Genomic DNA, 25,629 nt, shown 5'->3' on the forward strand with positions numbered 1-25,629 from the left:
CTTAACTCATTTTTACAAAATGATTACGCATACGTGCAAATGCTCAGCTTGATTTGTGTTGCTGTCATTACATCACACATGATGACTTCTAACAGGCTCACGTGCTTTCTCCGTGTTCGGCCATCACATTGGGGGAAGGTGTGCCTTAGGCCGGGATCCTGCACGCCGCTGTGAGCGGAGACCGGGCGTCACCGGTTTGTGAGACTTCAGTTGACCTGAAGGGGGAGGGAACTAATGTCATTAATGCACCACTTGATTTTCTTATTGTCATGAAGAATTTAAATAAAAACCTGCAGTATGTTTCTATATTATGTTTTGGTTTATTTAATGCATAAAGGTTTTAAATGTGCTTAAACATTCAGAAAGTTCTGATTCAGTTTATTTTAATGGTTATTTCTGAACATCTGGCGCATGTTTTTATCCATTTTAGGAAGTTTCCCTGTATAAATGCAATTTTAATTATTTTTCCCCGAGTTCATAAATAGTTTAGGGCACCTGTGATGAAAAATTTAACTTAAATTGAAAGATTTCTTAGTAAGCTGTTCAACCTGTGCATTAATGTATACTACAGTGTTTTTATTGGATTGTTGCATTTAAGACAACTGCAATATTTAATTCCAGGAATATCGTAAATCATAATTTGTATGTTATGCAAAAAAAATTTCAGTGTACTTTTCATACATGCTTTGTTAGCAGTACTTACAAATATGAACCTTAAATAATGTTTAAATAGTTGCATTACCTCTCTCCACACTTCACAACATAAACTAGTATTTATCTGAAGCCTTCCACTGAAAGAAGAAAGAAAAATGACCAACTTGTACATAATCAAATATTTATTGTACATTGATACAGCAGCTGCCTTTAAAAGGCCACAAATAAGTTTACAAAACAATCCTAGTGCTGGAGCCGTCGCTCAGACGGACTCCTGGGGACAGTGAAGTGCACGTTGACTGTAGTTTGAGCTCAGGCCATGGTTCATCATATCTGTGAAGACTCCAGCCACAGGGAGGAGCTCTTCACAGGTGGTGGCTGAGAGTCCAGCTTCAGCAGAGCTGTCGATGCGCCCTCTATCTTCGACATCCACTCTCTCTGGACAACAGTGAGACAAGAACGTGTTCAGAAGCAGAAATGTTTGTAATCTCACAGTAGATAATGTGTTATCTGTTCACGTGCTAAATGAACTTCTTACACGTAACTAAAAGTTCAGAGTTTTGATTTTCACGATGTTTGAAGCTCTCCAAGGTTTTATTGCCATTTATCGTATGGGTCACTATAGCACTGCGCTCCATCATGCTGGAAAAGCCATACCACCCTTTGTGACACAGGACTCAAGACACCCATAACAGTCAGAAAGAGGGTTCACCACACACTCCAGTACCCAGCCGTACAATCCCGGGACTCTTAGCAGATTCACGTTTTTCCTGGAGAAAAGGTGGCTTCTTTGCTGCCCTACTTGACACCGGACCATCCTCCAAACATCTCCTCTCTGTCCTACAGAGACACTGCTGATGTCCTGATGCTGCAGGTGGATCAGCTTTATGATGCTGGAGAACTTCATAGTACGTCCTAAAGCCCTCTTCACAACTGCATTAGAAATGAGCGTTTTAGCACCAAGTGTGTCGACATGGCAAAGAGGAACTTGGGACAAACTGCCACCATAAAATCTGATGCAGCAAACTTTATGACAAATCTGTGTTTGTCATTCTCAAATCGTTTGGGCACAGCAAAACCGGAATTTAAACATTGTAGGTGGAAAAACAAATATATTGATGTTACTTTCCAATAAAAAGGTGTTTGATGTTCCGTATCAGTATGACCCGTTTACTCTGAGCCCTGATTGTTCTGCACGCTCTCTGAAACCTGTCAGGACTTCAGGTTTGAACTGATCTACCTTGGCAGACTCTGACGTCGCTTGCAGGATGAACGCGCCGATACACTGTTGGTAGCGGTTGTGATGCATTATTATGAAGGAATTGGGCAGCCCCGATGCTGTGGAGAAAAACACAATTATTTTGTTAAATAACGATAAATAAACTGAGACACAGCATGAGGATTTCATTCCTCATCTCTGCTAAAAGACAGGAAACGATGTAATTACTGGAGGCATTTAGCTGATCGATGTTTCTGAGCTGGAGTCGATCCAAAGAGATGGGCTGGTCTAGAACGGTGAAGGTGCATCCCTCCTTCAGCAGCTGATCCAGCTCCTGGTTCTGCTGCAGCCTCAGAGTGTTCTGCTCAGAACTTACGGACCTCTACGGAAGGTCAGAACACAAGTTGAGACATGCGCAGACACTGAAAATCTGGTCCAAAGGGAACTGGATGAGAGTATGACATACCTTCTTGTTTCTCTTTATCTTTGTGATCAGCAGGAATTCGTCAAACAGGAACAGATAAACATCGATCTGCTTTGTGTTCTCTGGCATTGAACCAAAACAACAACAGTTTAAAAGTTTTGTTCAAATAAAAGTGCTGAATGTGCAAAAATGTGCTGGATTTTTAACAAACGTCGACACCTGTGAGCACCAGCCTGCCTTCGTGCAGCAGGCTTCGGTGGGAGATGAGATTCTCCAGCGTGACGGCCTTCAGGAGATGTTTCAGACTCTGAAAAAGAAGCAGATGTCAGGCCAGGATCTTCTGCACGCATCCAAGATAAAAACGCACCAACGTGTAAAGTGTTGTAAGTGATTTCTGATTTTAGATACAGATTTTAAAAGCATTTCTGCAACTTTGTTGCACTTAAAAGCAGACAAACCTCTGGGATCAAGGTTCTCTTGTCTCTCTCCCACACAGGAATCCACACCAGAGCATCCCTCAGCTGCTTCACCTTTCTGTAGTTATCCAACCATTTGACTTTTCCCTCTAAATCACCTGGAAACAGGATAAAAAGAGATGAGCAAATGCTTTACCTGCACATTCTAAAATTTACAAGACAGAAAACCACCAAACTGATAAATCCAGTGAACGTAAGGCTGCTCATTTCTGTTACTGCTAGCTTGAATGAGCACATCTTATTAGCACAGATTGTTTTTGTGCATGTGCTAATTTAATATCTGCAGATTAAACCTGCATTATTTACATTTACATGTCAGGAAACTGTCAGAAGAACCACATTTTCCTTTTTTATAAAACAAAGTTCATCACATTTTGCCAACATGGCTGGTCATTCTTATCTTCTTTTATCTGCCTAGCAACGACAAACATGGGTGTGACTAATCTGTGAGTTTACAGCTCTTAACTTTTCTGTAAACCTTCTTCCAGCACATCTGCACACCTCACCTGAGCGTCTCTGTCAATCACAGCCATTAAAGGGGAACTAGACAGTTTGACCTGCTTTTGGCACCCCCTAGTGTCCATTTGTTGAATCGAAAGCAAAATGTCCTGGCTGTGCGTTTGTCTTTTTAACGCCTTAATCTAACAGCTGAAATGTCTCCCAGCCTTCATTAGTGTCTACAGAAGTGATTCATCACTAAATGAAACAAATCAGCTGTGTTCATGATCTAAAACATACAGGAAATGTGCTGGAAGCAGACTGCAGCGCCAGGTATGTCAGTTCAAGTCCCAACAGAGCGGCCCGCCAGTCTGAAGTTGCAAGTGGAATATTCTGGCCACAGAGGGCGATAGGGGCTGGATGGCCTTTCATTAACACTGTAAAGGGTCATTTTAGCACATACTAGCAAATGATTTAAAAATCTGAAAAAAGTTGCAGGTGTGGTAAAACCAGCCTTTCATTTCATCAGACATTCGTTGGTTTGGATTGTTCAGAACCGAACGTCTGAGGTGAAGCACATTTCCCACAGCCTATCCTTCTAGTTTCATAACAAACCGACACAACAGGTCTGCAGGCAAAAAACACGCTGGCTGCAGTCCAACACGCAGCTCCTAGAGACACAATCTCCGTGTTGAGCGATAACAGCATTTACATCTGCTTTTCATTCCCTTTGAATTTTAATGTGGTGCTTATAAACATTCGTGCTGAACACGATTCCTGAGTGACTTCACTGAAATCACTAAACAGGTGATCAGATCGGTTTCATCGTGTCAACGAGTTTGCCTGTAATCAGTGGTGATTAAGCAAGAGTGCGGACAGGTGACACAGAAGGAGGTGAAGACCTAAGCGAGGCTCACATATAGACACGTCCACTTGCTCGGCGATGCTGAGGAGGCCTCTGGTCTCCTCGGCTGATGGAGACTTCTTTGCCACGTTACGCAGCAGCAGCGGGTATCGAGTCAGTCTCTGCAGAGGTGCCACCAGCAGGTCACGCAGCTGCAGCCTCCGGCAATGCTCACTCCTCTCGCACCACTGAGGAGATGACAAAAAGGAAGAGAAATCTCAGAATAAACACCCTGAACAAAACTCACGAGGCAAAATGTTGACATTCCTCATCCCTCTGACACTCGGCTAATTGCTTGTCCTTGCTCATTCTTGGCACACTACACCTGCAGGTTTCTCACAGTACACAACGTCCTCCACCCTCTCCACCTGACACAAACAAACAAGTGAACGGTCGCCTGTTACCTTCACGTATGATCTAAAGTCCTCTCTGGGCATCAGGTTGTACAGATAAAGCAGAGCCGAGGTGTAGTTGAGGCAGTACTTCTCCAGGCAGGGACAAATGCTCTCCTGGAAGGCCTGCCAACAGATAGGAGAACTTTACAAACACGGATGGGCCCTCATAGATATCCCACTGCAGATAAAACAAATAAATAAATAAAATGGCAAGAAGGCACCTACCAGCACGCAAGCAAAATAAAGCTTCCAGTGCTGCATAGGTTAACAACTGTGATAAATGAGCAAACTGCAGATAAAACTGTTTAATAATTTAAAAACAAAGCACTAAACTTGAATTATTGCACACAAGTTCTCTTTTTTACCCACACAAGTTCCCATCCTGCATGTAGAAATGGTTTTGTTACAGTAACAGGTTTCCTGCTTGAATACTGCAGTTTTCCGTCTTCACGCACACACAGTTCCTCATTAAAGATGGTTGTCATGATGTTTGTTCACATGCGAGTCACACTTGCCTTCCTCAGCAGCTCCAGCAAGGTGGGCCCGTCACCTTGTGTAACCTCCAGCATCTGCTTAATGACACGCAGGAGGTTCTTCAGGAAACTGGAGCTCACCTGCAGCAGAAAACAGAGTCAGGTGTCACCACAAGGCCACGAGGCGTTCAGCACTTTCAGTTTCTTCACAACTCGACACCAGTGCCGCCGTTTCTGGTAAAAGCTGGTGCTTCTGGCTATATATCCAGGATTTATAAGCTTTTCTGCATCTTAAAACTTTTTTACAGAACATGCTCTAAATTTAAAAGGTTGTTAGATAAATATTCAAATTTTAATATTTTAGAGTATTTGACTAATCAGTACTGGTGCCCAGTAATGAAGTCACAAGATAATAATTCGTCAAGCTTTAGCGACCGGTTTAGCTTTCAAATTTTCACCTTTGGACTATTTATGTTTTGTCTTTTACTCTTAATTTTTTATGTGCATCTCTGAAGTCTGGTGGCTAAATTTAACATAATCTGATAAAAACTAGATTAGTGAAACTAAATAACCTAAAAACAAGAATGTGACTTTATGCAATCTATGGAAAAACAATTAAATGTGGTTTGTTTTCTGTATCTTCTTTTATTTTGACATTTCATGTGAGTGAAGGTTGCAGTTGTTTTAAATATTTACATAATGACTAATCTCTAGCGTGCGTCGCCTCTCACCAGGCAAAGTTCATTCAGATTGGCAAACAGCCTCCATGAGTCGATGTCACTGAGACAGTTCTTCTGCTGCAGGTTTAAGAGCATCACCAAAAACACCTGGAAGAAAAATCAAATATTAATAAAAGGCTGGTTGTTTATCTGGGATTTAATTTCTAATCCACCGGAAAGGAGAACCCAAAGAGATTCTTATGGAGTAAGAAGAATAGAGTCAGATGAGGAAAAAAAAGCAGCAGATTTTATTTGGGTTTCGTGTGTGTGTGTGTGTTTCATGAATAAACAAGTCACCTCTTTGAGAACCATGAGCTGATCCAGGAAGTAGACACATTCGCTGGTGAACAGTTCCCAGATGGCCTCCTGTCTCTTTAGAAGCTGAGGGTCAGAGGTCACACTCACCTGTGGGACCTGATCCTGGAGGAACTCAACCAGAGAAAAGTCCTGGGCAGAAAATCAGAACACCTCATCAGACAGGGAAGCTGCATTTTCTGCTGAAGGTTAGAGGAAAATAATTTGGGCTGAAGCTTTTTTTCCCCATCAAGAATCTGGTGTTTGTTTATAAACATGTTCTGGGTCAAACCCAGCTAGTTAGGGTCATGAAATTCTGGTTTAGCCTAAGTGCTTTAATCTGCAGAGGCCTCCCGTTGACTCACTTGGTAAACACGGAGTTGTATTTGGTTTGGAAATCAGGTCTTTGCAGTTCAAACCGCGTGGATTAGCCTGAATCAATAACAAAGACTGACATGAAGAGCAGAGACGCTCTTCGTTCCTCACCTTGAATTTCTGAAACTCTGCATGTGTCCAGTCTTGAATCTGCACAGCTGAAAGGCATTTTTCAATATCTGATACGGTGCTTGTCTGCAACTTCCCCTTAGTCTAAAAAAAAACAAACATCACAAAGACACGAGGTCATTTCAGTTATAATCATATTTAAAAAGCAGAAACGGTTATGGTGTGCATTTAGGCTGTCTTGTTCTGGTTACTGTGTGCAAATTTTAACAATAGTGAACAAAACTGATTTGACGAGTCTGGCTCCGTTTTTGCATTTCAAGTATTTACCAGTTACAAAAACGGTGCGACCCAAAAGGGATAAGAAAAAATGCACTAATCTTCTTGGAGAAGTGGGTCAGAGAACAATGTGCAAACCAACGGCTCACTACTAAAGCAACAAAACACACCACATAACACACACACACACACACACACACACACACACACACACACACACACACACACACACACACACACACACGCCCTACCGTACTACGTCTCAAGAAAGGCCACTTCAACTTCTTTGCATCTGCAAACATAAAACACATGGAACACTGACTAAACTGATAAACAATTAAAAAAAAAGAAAACTTTTTCTGCAGAATGTGTGCATCTTTAACCCTCCCACTGTCCTAATGGGGGTGGCCCCGCGAGGAAAGTTGACCATTGAGCAGGATTGATGGTTTAGCCCTCGAGGTCCACGTGGCAGGGGTGAGGTCACCCCTGCCACGTGGACCTCGATGGTCAACTTTCAATAACAGACTTCTACAGTTACTTTCACTCTGGTTTACTTAAGCAAACTTTCCTAATCAGCTCTTTATCTTCTAAAGGTTCAAAGGTTAAGTCTTAAATTGTTTTACTGTTTATACAATTTTGTTTTTTTACATACTGCATACTCAATTTTAAAGTTGGTTTCAAAAGAAAAATATAAAATCACCTCTTTTAAATTGCCAGTTGAACAGCCTCAGTTTAAAGAAACTGAGATTAGTGCTGACTGGACTTATGAGAGGAGTGAGGACCAAAGTAGATTGTAGTATTAAAATTAGAGATGTACTGAGTTTTGTTTGGAGCTGATACCAATAATCTGATTTTTGTACAGATTGTTTCTGATTCAGTTCAGAAATTTTAAATGAACAGATTCATTATTTATTGTTCAGATTAAGTTGAAAATTAGAATTCTGGTAGAAGACTTGCTTGTGGCTAATGTGAATTTTCACTTTGAAAAGGTGAGTTCATGAACCAGAAAATACGTCAGACTGGTGGGGGGAACAACTCGCCCTTCCAAGTCAGATTATTTTTATTTGAAATCAGCCAATTATCAAATCTGTTTAATTTTTTTTTACTTGTATTTACATCTGTAATCTTAAAATTGTCACAAGAGACATTTTATAAAATTTAAACTTAATTTTCAACTCATAGTAGATCTGGCCATAATGTAACACTTTTTAAAATCAGAAGAGTCCATTTAGTCATTACTGTTAATGCTTACATTTGGCATTCTAACACAGAATTCTGGGTAAATAATTTTGGTCCATAAATGAACCATTCCAAGCAGCAATAAAAGTCTAAAAGTCTTCCCTGTTTGTGAACTCGCCATCACTAAGCGCTAATGTATGCTAGCAAAACAGATCCTCCACGTGGAAATATTTTATTCAAGAATTATCGTTTTAAAGTTAATCAGATGGTATTTATAATTAAAGTTAGTTTACTGCAAATCAGAATTGATTTAATTCAAAACCAAAAACCTTGTAAAGGTTGATAAAATAGATAGAAATATACTTAAATCTTGGCCCTGCCCCAGCTAGCCTTTAGCGTGTCAATCTGATCAGAGTAAACTCAGTTTCTCCAAACTGAGGTTGTTCAGAGCGCATTCTACGGCAGGCATTAAGCCACAGAAACCCACCTTATATCTGATCACAAGAAAGAATAAAATAACTGTACCTGATAAGTTTGAATCGTTTATCATGTTAGCCGCTCCATTTGACACAAAAAGGTCTCCAGGTGAAACATCCAATCCAGGTAAACTGACCACCACTGAGCTCCGCCTCCTCTCATGAAGCCTGAAACAAGGACATGAGTAGACAGTTCTTCACAACAGTTTGGGCCAACAACAGCCTGTCACGGTGCGCCAGCATGGTAATCCGATATCTGAGAAATGTGAAGTCTAAAATAGTTCATCGGTGGTTAAAGTGCATGAAGAGACAAAGGAAATTAACAGAAATCCTTCTGTCATGCTACACAGCTGAATTACCATCCGCTTTGTGCCACAAACTTGTGATTAACTTGAGCAGCAGATATGATGTAGGTTAAGCCTGTCTGGCTCATGTGTTGGAAAACTGCTGATTACTGGATCAGCCCATTTGTGTGGACGGAGACCAGCTGTCAATGTGTGCCACTTATAATCCTCTTGGTCCCTATTCATGGTTCGTAACTGAGGTACGGCTTAGGCTGGAAAAACACAGGCCTGCCTTTTAGCCTCGGGCAAAGCTCTCACAGCCACTGTTCCCAAGTGTTCCAACTTATCCTCTGTTGCTGTACGTTACGGATTACCAGTCAGAGTAAAAATGGAGTTTCACTTGCTAAATTTAGCCAGAAACCCTCCATAAATGATTCATTATTTAAAACGAGGAGCATGAAATCCAGAGAGGGCACGGCCAGGGAATCTTTTCATTTGTTATAAAGAATTAAAAGCTTCAACGCCTAGAAAAACTTGATCGGTGAGCGCGTCACTAGCAATCACGATCCAAACTTTGAGCATGCTAACAGGAGACAGGCAGAAGCTAAATGTGGCTGCTGTCAGTTAGATAGCAACAAGACGGGCTGGTTTAACCCAAAGAAAGCTCCTCCTTCAACACTCAGACACTCGGTCAGTGACTGAAAACAACTCTCTCTGGCTTTGTTTAAATATTTAAGGTTCACGGCTTCTAAAAGGAGATCTGAACCAAGATTAACTGATAACCGAGTGACAATAGGCCTCAATCTAAATAAACCACAACTACTAGATCCTCACTCACCACCAGAAACATTTTAGGGATGCAGAAGTCGAAGCAAGAGGAACAACCATAGTCTATAAAAGCAGACATCCCTCCTCTTACATAACTAAACATCCCCTCATGCAGGAGCTGAATTCTGCACCTGCACATGATGAAAGACACATAGCTGCAGGGCTCGCTTGTACACTAGAAGGAAGAATGAGTGTATGGTTGAACAGAAGTAACCTGGTACGTTTTCCCCTCAGAGTGCTATTGTCACAACGTGAAAGCTTCAACTGTTCCATCCCCTCTTTGGCAGCGCTCTTCCAGGTTTACTGATAAAACCTCCAGCTTTATGTGTGCACAGCACAGCTGACAATAGCTGGCATCAGCACCTGAGCGCCGCTGTAGCTGACGGGGTGGTAAGAGAGGCACGATTACGCCTCTAAACCAGGTCAGCGCCTCCTTGCAGTTCGTTCCACAGCATCCTCACAATGACATCCTGTTGCTTTGTCACACTGAAGAAAGCCTCCTCTGTATCAGCCTCCGAGAGCACTTGTAAATTAAAAAAAAAAAGTTTTAAAAGGGCCGTTTTGTTCCAACACAATGAGACATAATGATGTTCCAAAACAAATCGGTTCGGAACAGGCTGGACACTGGAGCGGGCACAGTGCCAAGGTGTAATTATTGGGACAAAAGCTGCCTAATTATCTGGTGAAGGGAAGAGCTTCGTGGCCCATTAGGAGGGGCGTAGGTGGCGGTGAGGGAAAACAGCTTTAATGAGGGTTCATCTAGCCCAACTATAACCATGGGACTCTCAAAACTTTACCCACCAAGCTTATGAAGCATTAACAAAAGATCCAAATGACAATGAATGGACAAAGGGGCTCGAAAAAAGCTTAAAAGGTCCAATCAGCGTCCAGAGATGAGGTCAAAGGCACTTTGATGTGGTGGAGCTCAGGTTTTTTCTTTGTGATTAAACCATTTATCAACGTAGCGCTGCTTCATAGCGGAAAGAGGCCATGGAAGGGCACAGCAACAGGACAACAAACTAACAAAATACATATGAGCGGGAAGTTAGCAGCAGGGAATTTTACTACATTCCTGATAAGCAAATATGTTCTCACACACTTCTGGCAAACATCCTCTGCTTTCGTGCAGACGGACCAAACAAACAGACAAGGTGCAAAAACAAAGAGCACCTACCTGCTATGGGTGTGTCCATGCTCCTATAAGGGAGGAAAAACAAATTTATTGCATCAAACAGAAGGAGCACAAACCTCCTAACCACCAAAACCACTATATCACTTTCAAATTTGTTGCAGTGTTTCAAGTGGACGCCTGGATTCAAAAGACTCTGATATTGGGGGAGAATGTCGGCACTCTACTGAGAATGTGCTCGCTTGAGACCCACGAGCTGATGAATAGATCTCCCCATTATCTTCCCCCAATCGCTCACTGACCCCTCCATTATTGGGTGACTGCTGACTGCAGTGAATGGGGGGCCGAGGAGAGCACTTCCCAGGGCTCTCGGGGCTGTGGGTTTGGTCAGAGCTGTCAGTGCATGTAACTGCTGATTCATTTGCCGTCAAAAGCTCGCATTGTGAGCGACCGCTGCGGGAGGCAAGGCCGAATGAGGGACAGAAGGTTTCCGCGAGGAAGGAATGTCTACCTATTTAATTTATTAAAGGCCGGGGGTGAAAATCCACAGTGTGCAACAGAAAAACACTTTGGGATGATGGGAGGTTTGAGGTTAGGGGGAAACATATGTAGGATGGTCTTGTGTGCAAATTACTTGTTCAAAACAGAAATCTGCTAATATCTCACCTGCACGGACTCTTCCATAAGAACAGGGTGGGTGCTGTGACATTCTTGTTTGGTGGAACTGATCCCGTTGTTAGAGGTCTTTGATCCGAGAGATCCGATCCTCTGTGAGACCGTCCTATGATCGTGACAGGACTCTTCATCATAGACAGGGCTCGCTGCCAGAGGAGACATGACTCTGTGCGTAGGAGACAGGGGGCTTTTAGGGGAGCTCCCCGACAAAGACTCCTCCGGAGTCATCCCCATTCTACCAGGATCACGATGATCTATCTGCCTCATGCTCCTCATCCTCCTCAAGGTGGGGGATGTGGAGATCCTCCCTGGGGCTTGGCGATCAAACTGGAAGAAAGGTGCTACCAAACTCTCTGTGTCCACTAGAGACAAATGTCTGAGTCTGGGGTGTGTCCGTGTGAGATCTATGTGCGTTATGACTTGGCCGAGGGTTTGAGTCTCCTTGTGGTCCAAGGGCCCCGTGTCCGTTTGCGTTTGGGCGTCCACCACACCTGCCGTGACAACTTCATTTTCAGCCCATTCAATGTAACTCCAATCCAGCTTCCTTTCATTGTCCGGGTCTTTGTTCGTCAGAATAACGTGGTTCAGTGTAGACATTGTAACCTCAAAGGCATTATTATAGGGCAGCAGAGATCAGGAAACAGGTAATCTTACAGTGGGACGGCTTCCCCTCCTGCAGGTTAACGTCAAATAATAATCCTGTTGCATTCTACTTTCTCGTCGTTTACGTCTCCTGTTTCTGGGGAGGAAAATCAGAAAAGTATGTCAACTCCCTTTAGCAACTATGCCACAAACGTACATCTAAATCTTATGAAAGGGGATCTGAATCTGAATCAACACTATTCTGTCTGATGTTGAAAGGAATAAAATTTAACGTACTGCATTATTTCTCCTTGTCAGACGAAAAACACGCAAAAAACATTCGTCAAAATAATCCAAGTCATTTTTGTTGAAGGGGAATCACACTGCGAGTTAATTTGGTTTTATTTTAAAGAAATCTATAAATTAAATTATAAAAACATAAATAAATGTAGCAACTGACTGAAGCCTCCTACTAAATTCATTAAAAAATTCTCTCTCCCACATATTATATATATACACACACACACACACACACACACACACACACACACACACACATACATACACACACAAACTATCTGGCCTGGGGAGGGGGTTAAATTTCTGGGGTGCCCTTCCAATGCCCCCCTTTAGTTAGCATGTAGGATCGCCTCTGGTGAATAGGAGCGACAGCTGGAAATGATGCCACAGCTCACCTGTATGAGCAGAAGCCAACTGTTGCTGTTGTTGTCTCTGAAAACGGCAAGGGGAGTTATCTTAGCTCAACTTTTCTAAACAAATATTAAAATTTATGAGTAAAACGTTTATTATTACAGGTGAATTTGAGTCGAAGCCACATGAACAACGACCTGTAGAAACAATTTATTACTTTATCACAATAAACAGCTGCTAAAAGAGCTAAACTTAGTTGGAAACCGCACCTGTCTGAGAAAGTCTTGTCTCGGTTTTCTCACATCCGAGCGCTGCTTCGGCCGCGGACGGTGAAGTGTGGCCGGGGGAAAGCCCGGCTGGAAATGTCGGAGGTAAACAAAACAAAATAAAAAGAATGAAAGTCGGATTTATGGATTAAACTCTGGTGAAAGTACATAAACTATTTACTTGTCCCGCGCGATGAGTAGGGAGAAGCGCTGCTGGTGGCGAAGGTGCGACTGTTCGGCTGCATAGGGAACATTAAACTCCGCGAGCCTGGCGTCCGTCCATACGTACGCCCGAAACCTCATGACGTCACACGTAGAATGAGGCTGGACTAAAATTACACGGAGCCATCAATTACTGCCGCACCAGTGTCATGTGACATTTAATCACCGTCTCACAAAAAACATTATCTGTCTATCGTTGTTCTACATTTAGTTGAGCATTTATCATTATTTTAAGGTTTATTTGTGTTGTTTTCTGAGGAAAAGTAAAGCCTTTGAAGGCATCAGCTTGGAGAAACACAGATTCATATCTCAAAACTTTCAAAGCAATTTTATCAAATGCTACTTTTTAACCTCTAGGTGTAGTTTTAGACAGGACATGTCCCCACCCCTTGCATTTTATGATGAATTCACCCCTCCGCGTTTCTATCTCAAGTTTCTATCCTCAAACACAGAATTAACTATTTTTAACCAACTCCTGTTTCAGTCATGGTGTTGCTTGTAGTCAAATTTTCTATGATATACGTTGACATAATTCCACATCCACATTTGAATTTTCCGATTCAATAAGAATAAAAAAAAATTGCCTACAAGCTAAAAATACAATCAAGCTCTGTTCTATAGCGATGTGGCAGTAAAGATGCTGCTCAGTAAGAAACAATCTGTTGATGTGTCAGCATACATCTGTTTTTATCTAATGCGCTGTATAAGACACATCTGTCATTAATGGGTTTTTGGGTTGTGTGTGTGTGTGTGTGTGTGTGTGTGTGTCTCATTTTACAACCGTTATCTCTTCTGCTATCACTGCAGTATGAATGATTTCATGTTTTATTTATAATTTTATTCATAGAGAGCGAGGAACCTCCTCACTGGAGACTGTGTGAAATAATTAATTTGTTGTTTGTGTTTTAAATGGAAAAAAAGAGAGGATGACCCCATAAAGGTCTGATTGACAAGTCTTTAAGATGTAGGAGCGCCCTCTGCTGCTGAGTGGTAGATGGTACACTTTAAATGACAGCATGGTGTTTAGGAGGGTTTCACATTTAGAAATGATAAAACCATTAATAATTTACAAACAGTCATTTCAAAACAGCAGTTTCTTACCAATTATGTCTTGATACACATAATAATACTGAAATAACATTTGATAATAATAATAATAATAATAATAATAATAATAATAATAATAATAATAATGCATGTTAGTCAAAATGCACACATTTTCCCATATTTTTCTATTTGATAAAAAGAACATAAAAAATCAAAACATCCAAAAATCGGTCATGCATCAAATGCATAATACAATTTAATACATTTGAGAATACTTTAATTATAAGTCAAAGTGGAGAACTGAATATTTCTGAACTGTAAAGAAGTTAATCGTCTCGTCACATTTGAATCTCTTCTGCTTCTTCTAGACAAATGTCGCCCTCTTGTGGTTTCTTGTTGGCATTGATGGTGTTTGGGAAATAAAAACAAAATTCAAAAACATTTTTTTATGTAGTACAATGTTTTGATCACATACATGACGCGTTTAGCATATATTTCATTAAATCACTGCATTACATTAGAAAAACGACGTAACTGTGGCAATTTCAAAAATATTAAGCTAATGCGCAAATTCAGGCCTATTGAAATGGATTTCTAGCCTGGCAAGCCAGACTATATATGTGAATATATACTTTGCAAAGCAAGAATTTGGTCTAGTTCACTAGGCTAATGGATTTCTAGAACGGTCTAATTTTGTCTTCTTTGCCAGCTTATTGAGCTACACTTTTTAAAATTTATGTTGCGTGTTTTCTCTTTTAATAGGCTCCTTTCTTCTTGTGCCACTTTGATAATTAATTTAAAAAGCCACATTCACATCTAGATTTTAACATTTAGATATTTAGACTTGATTATGTTTTCTTTTTTTCCCAAATAAATGTGGGTAAAAGGTAACAAAACATTTCACATCCTAAACTCGACTTTGACATGAAGCTCCATGTCACAAATTATTAGATGACTGTTTCGAGGGCGTGTTTCTTTTAAAGTCGGAGCTCCATAGATTTCTCCTCATAAATAATAAGTTTGTTGACCTGTGAGCTGCAGCTGCCTGCAAACCAAACAGAGCGAATTCAGAGGGAATTTGCTGAACCCTGACAGGAACACAGTCTCCTCCCCCTGAAGCAGATGAGAAGAGGAGCGTTTCTCCGCACTGACGTACAGGAAGAAGTTCAATAAGTCACTTTAAACAGCGCATTTGGACCCACCACCCGCTGTTTAGCGCACTTTTCGCTCTTTTATTCATTTGTTGTGAGAAAACTGGAGGAATGAAAGCGAATCACTGTGGTTTGTGTTAAACTCTGCGCGCAGTGAACGTGTGGATTTCCTCAGCAGAGGAGAAGAGGAGTGCCATTTGGTCATAAATGGACGAGCAGAGCTGATCTACAGCAGCTCTCCTGTGAGAATGGCAGACCATCTCCATATCGGAGACATCGTGTCTCTTTACGCGGAAGGATCGGTGAATGGCTTCATCAGCACTTTGGGGTAAGTCACCCACTTGTTTCACTCCTCAGGTCTGAGGTAACATCAAGTGCTTCTGACACACGTTGCCTCCCCTCCTTCCCTCCTCACCTTCGCGTCTAAGCGCTTGAAAAACTCGAGCGTGCGTCTCTCTGCGGGCGACCGAGGCCTGGCAGCGCGCAAACGACGTTTCAGGAAATTCTTTTCACAAGTGCAACAGGAATTCAAAACAGCGTGGTTCCTAGGTGCACATGTGTCAAAAAAAAAAAAAAAAAAAAAAAAGGCTGAACTTTGGTTGCTGACTGTAATCCCCAAAAATATGGTTCGGGGACCCATGGGAGAATGCCAGATTGTGTTTTTTGTGGTCCAAATATTGATTCTATTGGAATCCGTTAATGAGCGAAAACAGGTAAGGACTTGTAGGACCTGTTGGTATTAATCTTAAGTTTCACTTTCTTGTTGTAACTAGTGATGGGATTTATGGCTCCTTCATGGGAGCCATTAATTAGTCGGTGGTTTACCTCAAAGAGCCTCCGAAGTTATGTATATAAACCCATGTTTGTATGGTTCCTCCTATGTCCGTCACAGCGGTGGGTGGGGTTTGAGCGGGTGAGTTTGACCGACTTCCGGGGAGGTTTGTTAAGATGAATGGCTCTCTACAGGGACTCGGCTCTCATCATTCACTTAGAAAACTCATTAAAAAGATTCGATTCGTTCGTGAACGTCACATCACTAGTTGTAACTTTTTAATGATATAGGCAGCAGTTGGATCTGTTAGACTAGACTATTATGCAGGGTATTTATATTACATTACAGTTAACCTGCCGTGCAGTGAGAAGTAGATTTACAGTAGATTAACATGCAAGAATAATATATGAATGAAAAGTCAAATATGCAAAATGATCAGTAGCTTAATTCGCTGAAGAGTTGAGCAAAGATGAGCCGTCAAGGCTGTTCATAAATAATTAGTTTTGATGTCAACAATCAGCCAGGATCAGTCGGGTCAGTACTGCAGTACCAGTGGAGACGTGGAGTGGAACCAGAACAGAATCAGAGCGGTTTTATTGCCATACGTGCGAGAAACACAACATCAGGAAATTGCTACGGTACTTGGTGCAAAAAGAAAGATAAAAGTAAGAAATAAGTAAATATAGGAAGTAAGAATATGATCATGATAAAATAACGAAATAAAGTGGCAATACTTAGAGAAACGGTTGCTATAGGTACTGATCAGAGCTGATCAGTTCAGGTACAAACACAACAGGGTCATGTGACTGAAACCAGGCGACTGGAGTGGGCAGCGCTAGGATTGCCATTCATGAGTCCAACAGCAGAGGGGAAGAAACTGTTCTTGTGGCAAGAGGTTCTGGTCCGAGTGGATCTGAGCCTCCTGCCCGATGGGAGCGAGTCAAACAGACTGTGTCCAGGGTGGCACGGGTCAGCTGTTGTCCGACCTGCACGCCTCGTTGTCCTGGAGGTGTACAGGCCCTGCATGGAGGGAAGTTAGCAGCCAATGACCTTCTCAGCAGATCGTACAACCCACTGCAGCTTCTTCTTGTTCCTGGTGGTAGCTCCAGCTCACCACACGGTGGTTGAGGAGGTGAGGGTGGACTCGATGGCTGAGGTGTAGAACTGCCTCAGACCCTCAACCCAGCACCAATGAGTCATAACTTATGCTTTTGAGAACATGACAGGTAAAGTCTCAATAAATCCAGTTTGTTTCACCTTTTCATTGAAAGATGCTGATTGTTGTTTATGGTTTAAGTGTGACTCAGATTGTACGTCATTGTATTTTAAGCATTACGGGTCTGAAGGCTGAAGTCAGCAGCAACCCCAAAGTCTGGAACAGCCGACCTGATGATTCGTCCTCCTGCTTTTAGCTGACAGATGACCCGAGAGGCCAGATGAAGACGTCTAACAAGAGTTTCTTGTGCAAGAGGCTCTTGGCGGGTGGAGTTATAACAGAAAGTCAACTAAATGATTGGAATGCTTTTAGATGAGAACTTACAGATGCTGCAGAGAAAAAAGGAGTTTCTTTTTAACACGGATAGTCGGAGAAAATAGTAACTCAAGATATTGCTCTAATTTGTTCACAGTTCCTCATGAGCTGATAACCTCACAGAAATCCAGAAGAACTCTGAAACACAAATAACTTTCTGTTTGAATGTTTAATGGGAATTTACGGAGTTTTGAATTTTTATGCTCGCGATTGCCCCCTCAGGCCAAAAGCGTAACAGCAGCTTCAATAGTAGGCTCGTGCACGAGGCGCGCATGCTGTACATGCACACTCCTTAATGAAAATAAGAGCTGAGACATTCCCGTGTGTGTGTGTGTGTGTGTGTGGCCCGGAGGACAGAGGACAGGAGAACGCGCAGCTAATTAATTAAATAATTTGGTTCTGTACCTTTCTCTTCAGCACAGCCGACAAAGGTTTAAGATGGGTCAGTCCTCCTGCATGCTCAGATCATTCCCTTCCCTTGCTTGAAAAATTGTTCCAAAATGAAAGTTGAACCCACATCTTTTTTATCTGTGAATTCAATGCCGTTCGGCGAGTCTCAAATAAAAATTTGGGCATCTTACTGTAAAAAAATATACCATTAATGTAAAAAATAAACTCTAAATAAATTATGTTCACATCCAGAATCGAACCCAGGTCTTCCACCTGGAGTCTGACATCTTACTAGGTGAGCTACAGCGACAGTTGCATCTTTTGTATCTGTAACTTTTATATCCTTGATTACAGCTGAAACAATGTTCAAAGAACGGTTCGGAGCAAAAATGGCTATTTTGTTGCTAGTTTGCAGGAAATATCTAGAAGAAAGTAGCTAAGGGTCCTCAGAAATGTAGCTAGGTTCATCTCTAGGCGTTAGGAACAGCGACAAAGTCGCTGAGTTGGCACTACCTCACTCTCTGCTGCTAAAGCTACTGATAGCAAATGCTACGGGCTATGTCTGAGCGTGAACGTGCATGAAGCAGCCTGCTCGACCCGAGCAGCTCTCTTTTTCTGTGATTTTACAGAATAACAGGCAATCGAGTTAAAATGCCAGGGCTCATTCTACAGGACCAGGACATTGCAGGAGAATGTATGAAGAAGAAATGTATTATTTCTATACATGTTTTGGCTGTCAAACTTCCATAATGCCCCTTTAAATTGAGCAATAAATAAATGAATAAATGCCACCCTTTCACAAACCATCATATGATTTGTAAAAGTAACATTTGTCAATCCTGTCCTCAGTTTGCTCGTTTGCATGAAACAACGTTCCCTGATTCACAATGTGTCGGCCCAGACACAATGAATGCTGAGCTGAAAAGCTCCCTTATTTGCAACAGGGTTGCAGTGATGCAAATGCAAGTAGCAGCGGTGAGCCCGGGCGCTGTGAAAGAGAAGAAAAAAAAAAGCAAAAAAAAGCAAAAAGTGCCCAGCAGCGATTGTTCACACACCTCCCGTTGTGACGAAATGCCACAAAAAGGAAGTTTGGCACAGATTCCGAGTGTTTTATCAGAAATTGCGGAATCGGAGGGCCTGCAGGAGCCGCTGAGCTGCAGCCAGTCTCAGCACACAGTAACCTACAAGTTATTCTGAAATGCTCGATGAGCCACTAAAGTTTAAACTCCATCAAAAACTCAACTTTTGTCTTTTTATTCACATCGTTTTTAGATATTTTGTTTTGAAACCTGGAGTTCATCATTAATTAGAACCACCTTCTCTCCTTTTAGTGATTCATACCTCTAAACTTGTGTGTGTGTGTGTGTGTGTGTGTGTGTTCTTGTACATACTACATACTGAGGACCATTTAGACCATTTTCCCTACAAAATGAGGACTTTTTAGTTAAGGTTAAGGTTAGGAATAGATCAGCGTTGATTATGGTTAGGATTGGGGTATGGGTTAGGCATAGTGAAATCACGAAAATGAATTGAAGTCAATGGAGGGTCCTCACTATAATAGAAAGACGTGTGTGTGTACGTGTGTGTGTGTGTGTGTGTGAGAGAGTGTGTGTGTGTGTGTGTGTGAGACCTAAGTAGATCACGCTGATTTTCCTGCAGGTTTTAACTTGCATTGCCAGAAACTTCACCATTTAGCTTTTCCTCTGTAGCTTTAATGACAAACCCTCACCCAGGAAAACACATCCAACCTGTTTTCTTATTGTATTTTTTTCTGTCATTGTGTCAGTCTCGCTGAAAGCTATTATTAGATTGCGTGTGTGTGTGTGTGTGTGTGTGTGTGTGTGTGTGTGTGTGTGTGTGTGTGTGTGTGTGTGTGTGTTTCCAGGTTGTTTGACCTATCTGTGGTTTATGTTTAACTTGGTTACAGGCCGTGCTGAAGCCTCTCAGCGCAGTTTACTTGCTTATTTATGAGCTCAGGACACTTTTCCTGGCCTCCTTCCTGATTAGCCACTTAGCAGTCGCTAATATTTCCTGCAGGGCTCTACTCTTACTCATATGGATGTAATTCTGATGCAGAGTGACAGGACATTCTAGACCGCGCGAGGAATGACGCTGATCGTGCTGTGGCAGTAGCTGGTCTCACTCGATGAGAGCTGCCAGCTTCGTATGAATTTGGAGAATGTGCTTGGCATTATGTTTCTCCCTTGTGGACGAGATGAATGGATGTGATTGTTGTGCAGAAGGGCTGGAGATGAAACCGGATGATATGAAGTAGAAAATGACTGATAAGTTTTCTATGACAAATGCTGGTTTATTTCCATGTCTGATTATATGTCATGAATGATTCTCGGCTACGAACACTTTAAAGTTTACCTCCATATCTGTAAATCTGGATTACAGCCATGCTTTTTTTAGTTCACTGACATTGATGAGCTGTGGTGTCCAATGGGGTCAGATCCAAAAGTCAGTCCGAGGTAGATGTTCATCTAACGAATTCTGATAATCATCTCATAAAGTGGATATTTTGTTATCAGACAAACGTGCACACATGCAAAAGCATCATCATCCGCCTGCTGCATCTTCTGTTTCCTGTTTGGCAATTGGCACAGGCATGGTAAATGGTAAATGGCCTGTATTTGATATAGCGCCTTCTAGAGTCCTGGAACCCCCCAAGGCGCTTTACAACACAATCAGTCATTCACACATTCACACACACATTCACACACTGGTGGGGATGAGCTACAATGTAGCCACAGCTGCCCTGGGGCGCACTGACAGAGGCGAGGCTGCCGAGCACTGGCGCCACCGGTCCCTCCGACCACCACCAGCAGGTAACGTGGGTTAAGTGTCTTGCCCAAGGACACAACGACAGCGACAGACTGAGCGAGGCTCGAACCTGCAACCTTCCGATTACGGGGCGAGCACTTAACTCCTGTGCCACCGTCGCATGACCAAAACAATAATCAGACCTACCTCTATGTGACGTACACAATCCCATTTAAGACTGTAAAAGTCTTCCATCTGTTACCTATTTAACTTAAAAAGTATTTCTGTAAAACATTTCAGCTGAACATTCATCTCCCAGCCTCTGAAGGAACTAAAACCACAAAATAAAAACACTTCTAAGGCGAAAACTTCAGCTTTATCTGTAGAAAACTGAAATGACTCCATATTCTTTGAATGCATTTTCCATAGTCTGAGTGAAGCCTTGGAGTTTGTCCTTGGTGCCAGATCCGTGTTAATGTGAGCAGATGCTTATCAGGAAACACCAGGTGACGGCTAGAAGCTAACCTTGTCCTCTTCAAGGTAAACACTGAGGCAGGGCAGAAGATGGGGTCATAAATGATAACATATGTAAATTAACTACAAGACTTTTGTATTAAGTAATAATCAGTTACAGCTTGAGTGGATGAATTCAGTTTGTTCTCTCATTATGACACACTTCCTGTGTACTTCCTGTGCCAGTTGCTATTTATTCTCCTCAAACAAGAACAAGAGAATCCCCACAAAACGCAAACAAACAATAAAATATCAGATCAAAGTGGGGCTAAAGTGATTCAGCATCACTCCAGGTTCTGGTTCCACCCTGCAGGTGCCCCGTCTGGATCCCGGTGAATAAATTAATATTCGTTGGGTTTGCATTTAGCCGAAATTGCATGCTGCAGGATGAGTGCTGTTCTGGTGCTGGCAGGATTACTGTTGTGTTCAGGAGTCATTTTAGTGTTTATGTTGTTCCTCTCTGCAGGCTTGTCGACGATCGGTGTGTGGTTCAGCCCGAAGCCGGCGACCTCACCAATCCTCCCAAAAAATTCAGAGGTGTGTTGGGCATTTTCTCGTTAGAAGCCATGTCAGCTGATGAGATGATTTATGAGCCATTCCCATCTGTACCGGGTCGGCCCGGGCCGGGTAGCCCCAGTCGGCCCCAGCCTGCCCCGGTTGATTCCACACATCCTTGCCTTAAGCCCATGTGGGCTGATTCTACCCACCAATCAGAGGCTTGCTCTAATGGAAGGTGTGAATTTGCTGTCAGCAGTGGGTGTGTTGGCCCTGGTCGGCCTGAAGCAGACCCCCTCGAGAAGAGGGCTGAGAATGAGCCTTGGTTGGCCCGGAAAAATACCAGGCCACCCAGATATGTAAACAACCTACGCTACCCGGCCCGGGCCGATCCGGTACAGATGGGAATGGCCCATTAGAGCGTTTGAGGGACGTGTCTGGATTCCGACCTCTGCCGAAACTGAATTGATCTCATCCTTTGCAGATTGCCTCTTCAAGGTGTGTCCCATGAGCAGGTATTCGGCCCAGAAGCAGTTCTGGAGGGCGAAACAAGGAAAACAAGGAAACAACAACAATCAGGGAGAGCTGTTTAAAAAGTTAAAGGTGTGACTTTTTCTTTCTGTCAGGAAATCAAAATGGTCATCGTTACCTTTCTGTAAATTTCCAGCTTTGTTCCTAATTTAATCTTTCAGCACGCTGCAGAGTTGGAGCAGAAGCAGAATGAATCGGAGAACAAGAAGCTCCTCGGAGACGTCGTCAAGTACAGCAATGTAGTTCAGGTGAAGCGTGGCAGCTCGGCAAACACCTGCGGCTTCCAGGCGTCCGCAGCACAAAGCGGTGTTTTATCTCTGTTTACCCAGCTTTTGTTCCTGTCGTTCAGCCTGTGACACCTCAGACAGGTTTTAAAAACAAGTGGCGGCTAAAAGTGTCTCAATCCTGGATTTTCTGAGTTATTTAACTTTATTCCATGCTGATTGATTTTTTTTTATTGCAGCTCCTCCACATAAAGAGCAATAAATACCTGACGGTGAACAAACGGCTGCCTGCGCTGCTCGAGAAGAACGCCATGCGGGTTTTTCTGGACCCAGATGGGAACGAGGGCTCCTGGTTCAACATCCAGCCCTTCTGGAAGCTCCGCAGTGAAGGAGACAATGTAGGTTTCCCTCTGCAGACGTGGATTTCTGCAAACAAGACTTGGCATTTCTCTCCTTCAGTGGCTATGTTCCAGTAACGTCTCTGATTTTGTCCTTCTCTTCTGGCTTTAGCATCCTATGATTGAAGGTATTGCTCTCGATTTTGCATGGTGTTTGTGCATAAGGTTGGACTCAGAATGAAGTGGAAATGCATGAATGCAGCACCTCCTTTTTACCAAGCTTGTTGGACTGAGGGTTTTCCTTTTTTGTGTGTGTGTGGACAAACTTCCCAGCGCTGTGTTGATTAGAGTTTGAGCCACGCTTTTCTGCAGCCACTGTGTGCATGTGGGTGTCTGCAGAAACGGCTTTAAAAGTGTTCCACCAGCAGCTGGTATGAGTTCAAGTCCCCTAAACACGGTATTTACTCAGAAGGGCTCAGCTACTCTTCCTTGTGAAGGCAAAAACCCCAATGGCATTCAGGAAACTGCATGGATGCACTCACACGCTCCTTCTCAGTCATGTGAACGACCGTGCAGCTCCTGTCTCCTGCTTCTGTTTGACTCCGTCTGTTTTTGACGCCAAGATTGTGGCTGGAGACAAGGTGGTGCTGATGCCCGTGAACGCCGGACAGCCCCTTCACGCCAGCAATATCGAGCTTTTAGATAACCCCGGCTGCAAAGAGGTACGACACGTTGGTGTGGCTTCCTTCAGTCAGAGCCGTATGTTTTCTCACCGCCTGTTTCACTCTGCAGGTGAACGCCGTCAACTGCAGCACCAGCTGGAAGGTCAACCTGTTCATGAAGTTCTGTGACTACAGGGAAGACATTTTGAAAGGGGTGTGTTCTTAATGGTAAAAATTTGAGAGGTATATATTTTTTTGCATCTTATTTTATACATAATTTTTTTTTGTCAGGGTGATGTGGTGAGGCTGTTCCATGCTGAGCAGGAGAAGTTCCTGACCTGTGACCTTTACAAGAAGCAGCAGCACGTCTTTCTCAGGACGACCCTGCGACAGTCGGCTACCTCCGCCACCAGCTCCAAAGCGCTCTGGGAGGTCGAGGTAATGCACAACCCAGGATGAAATGTTTCCAGCAGCGGTTTTATTGGAATTGACATAAATAAAATTCGTTATTAAAGTTCAGGAACTCGTTTCATTCAGGAACAGCTGTAGCTGTTATCATTTACTGGAGCCAACATGTTAGAAAAGCCCTGTAAGAGTAATTTTTTGAACTTTTTCTGCAGAGGTAAAACGGTTTAACACCCTCTCTTTTGAAAAGCTTGCTACACCCCCTAACTTGTAAATAGCTGCACGCATGAATGTTTTTTTTTGCATCTAAGCTGAATGAACTTTATAATTTTTGCAGTTGAAAGGAAGCTTTAGGCTTTTTGAAGTGGGTTTCTGATTAAATGTCACAAACAAGCAAAAAAAAAATCTTCCCTGTTTTAACTGTTTGAGCGACCTCCGTTTGGAGAAACGGAGATTATTTCTGATTGGACTGACAGCTGGTCTTTGTTCCATTAATTTAAATAACACTGCTAGATACTATGGAGGCTATTTGCAAACCTGTGGCATGTCTCTTCACAATTTCTTAATGTTTCTGCTGGTGTAGTGAAAACAGGTAAATGTTTATTTTTTTATTTTCAGTTATTAAACGAGGAAATCAACACTTACACGTTGAGAAAATCTATGTATCCAACTAAATCCATCCACCATAGCTGGGTAATGGACAGTGATGGGAATAACACTGTTTAAAATAATGGCGTTACAATAAAAAAATAGCTTTTTCGGTAACTAGTAATCTAATTACTTACCATCTTTTATCATAACGTCGTTTCCGTTACTGATAAGAAATGCGTGCGTTACTAATTCAGCAGCACTAAATGAAACCCTTCTGTAAAGCTGACAAAAATTCCTACTTTTTGAGATATAATTTTTTTCGGTAGTCCAAATGGTCTGGGTGTTGGAAATAGTTGTTTCCAGAAAATGTGAAGGTCAAAAGTTAGAGTGCGGAATTTTCAGTTTAGAGTGGTGGGAAGCATTTTTTAAAATTTAAATATTCTCAAAGAAATGAACAAAACGACCACAATGTTTGGAGTACATTCATGAATTAAGCTCAAAACGAAGGGATATTCGTAAGCTGTTAGCCAGCATGCGTCTCATTTCAGTCTGACCTACGGTTCTCTTGGGACAATGGAGCAAAGGAGGGTCATTGCTCCTGTCTCTGCCCATTATAATTTTTGTGATTTTTTTTTCTGAAAATCTCAAACCGTACCTCAACTTCTACCTGAGATTTTAGAAAAACTGTAATTGATATCAAAAGATGTTTTAACCAGTAATAGCTGAAAGTCTTGTGAGCTTGTTGAAACTTGAATGAAGTCTCTAGGTTAAAGTTAACCTATAAGAGTAAGAGTTCATTGTATTTATTTGTGTACAAACTAGGGCTGCACGATATTAGGAAAACCTGCGATATTCGATAACAGTGCTTAATATTGCGATATCGATATTACTCACGATAAATGAACAGATACTAAAGTATGCAGTGTTGATGTCGTCTGGCGTGACGTCTGCTCTGGGTTCAAAGCAAACAAAAACTAATGCATGAATTCCATTACAACATAACACATTTTCATTGTAAAAATATGCAGCTGCACCTGCTACTGTATTAGCAGCAAAACAACAAACTGCATGCATGCAGTTTCTCAGTGACTTTAAAACATCACCTCCACCATAGAACATTTTCTGATGCTCCAAATACAGAAAAACATCCCTTACCAGGGTTTTTGAATAAATGAAAAAATCTGAAAGTAAGTTTGAATGTTAAA

At 42.2% G+C, this 25,629-nt stretch overlaps 2 protein-coding genes across 3 annotated transcripts in view; one reads left to right on the plus strand and one right to left on the minus strand.

Annotated features, from left to right (window-relative positions):
• Positions 1 to 818: 818 nt before the first annotated feature.
• On the minus strand, positions 819 to 13,063 carry plekhg7 (pleckstrin homology domain containing, family G (with RhoGef domain) member 7). The gene is made up of 19 exons (XM_015964782.3): positions 12,968 to 13,063; positions 12,790 to 12,876; positions 12,565 to 12,601; positions 11,279 to 12,026; positions 10,658 to 10,680; positions 8,421 to 8,539; positions 6,968 to 7,008; positions 6,483 to 6,584; positions 6,000 to 6,149; positions 5,715 to 5,810; positions 5,026 to 5,124; positions 4,520 to 4,633; positions 4,129 to 4,303; positions 2,756 to 2,871; positions 2,517 to 2,604; positions 2,340 to 2,419; positions 2,102 to 2,255; positions 1,895 to 1,992; positions 819 to 1,092 (listed from the first exon to the last, which is right to left on the minus strand). The coding sequence occupies exons 4-19, from the start codon at positions 11,882 to 11,884 to the stop codon at positions 982 to 984; spliced, it is 2,172 nt and encodes a 723-aa protein (XP_015820268.3). The 5' UTR covers positions 11,885 to 12,026; positions 12,565 to 12,601; positions 12,790 to 12,876; positions 12,968 to 13,063; the 3' UTR covers positions 819 to 981.
• Positions 13,064 to 15,232: 2,169 nt separating this feature from the next.
• The window catches only part of itpr2 (inositol 1,4,5-trisphosphate receptor, type 2), a 74,854-nt gene continuing 64,457 nt past the window's right edge, over positions 15,233 to 25,629 (plus strand). Inside the window, exons 1-8 of one of the 2 annotated variants that reach the window (XM_054733190.2) lie at positions 15,233 to 15,534; positions 21,645 to 21,715; positions 22,158 to 22,276; positions 22,366 to 22,452; positions 22,668 to 22,826; positions 23,390 to 23,488; positions 23,559 to 23,642; positions 23,720 to 23,866. In XM_054733190.2, coding sequence (XP_054589165.2) covers positions 15,455 to 15,534; positions 21,645 to 21,715; positions 22,158 to 22,276; positions 22,366 to 22,452; positions 22,668 to 22,826; positions 23,390 to 23,488; positions 23,559 to 23,642; positions 23,720 to 23,866 — 846 coding nt within the window. In that variant the 5' untranslated portion in view covers positions 15,233 to 15,454. Of the gene's footprint in view, positions 15,535 to 21,644; positions 21,716 to 22,157; positions 22,277 to 22,365; positions 22,453 to 22,667; positions 22,827 to 22,938; positions 22,955 to 23,389; positions 23,489 to 23,558; positions 23,643 to 23,719; positions 23,867 to 25,629 lie in introns of those variants that run through there. The other variant, XM_054733191.2, reaches the window with a different exon arrangement.

This window comes from Nothobranchius furzeri, chromosome 4, assembly GCF_043380555.1.
Source record: "Nothobranchius furzeri strain GRZ-AD chromosome 4, NfurGRZ-RIMD1, whole genome shotgun sequence".
Lineage (NCBI taxonomy): Eukaryota > Metazoa > Chordata > Actinopteri > Cyprinodontiformes > Nothobranchiidae > Nothobranchius > Nothobranchius furzeri.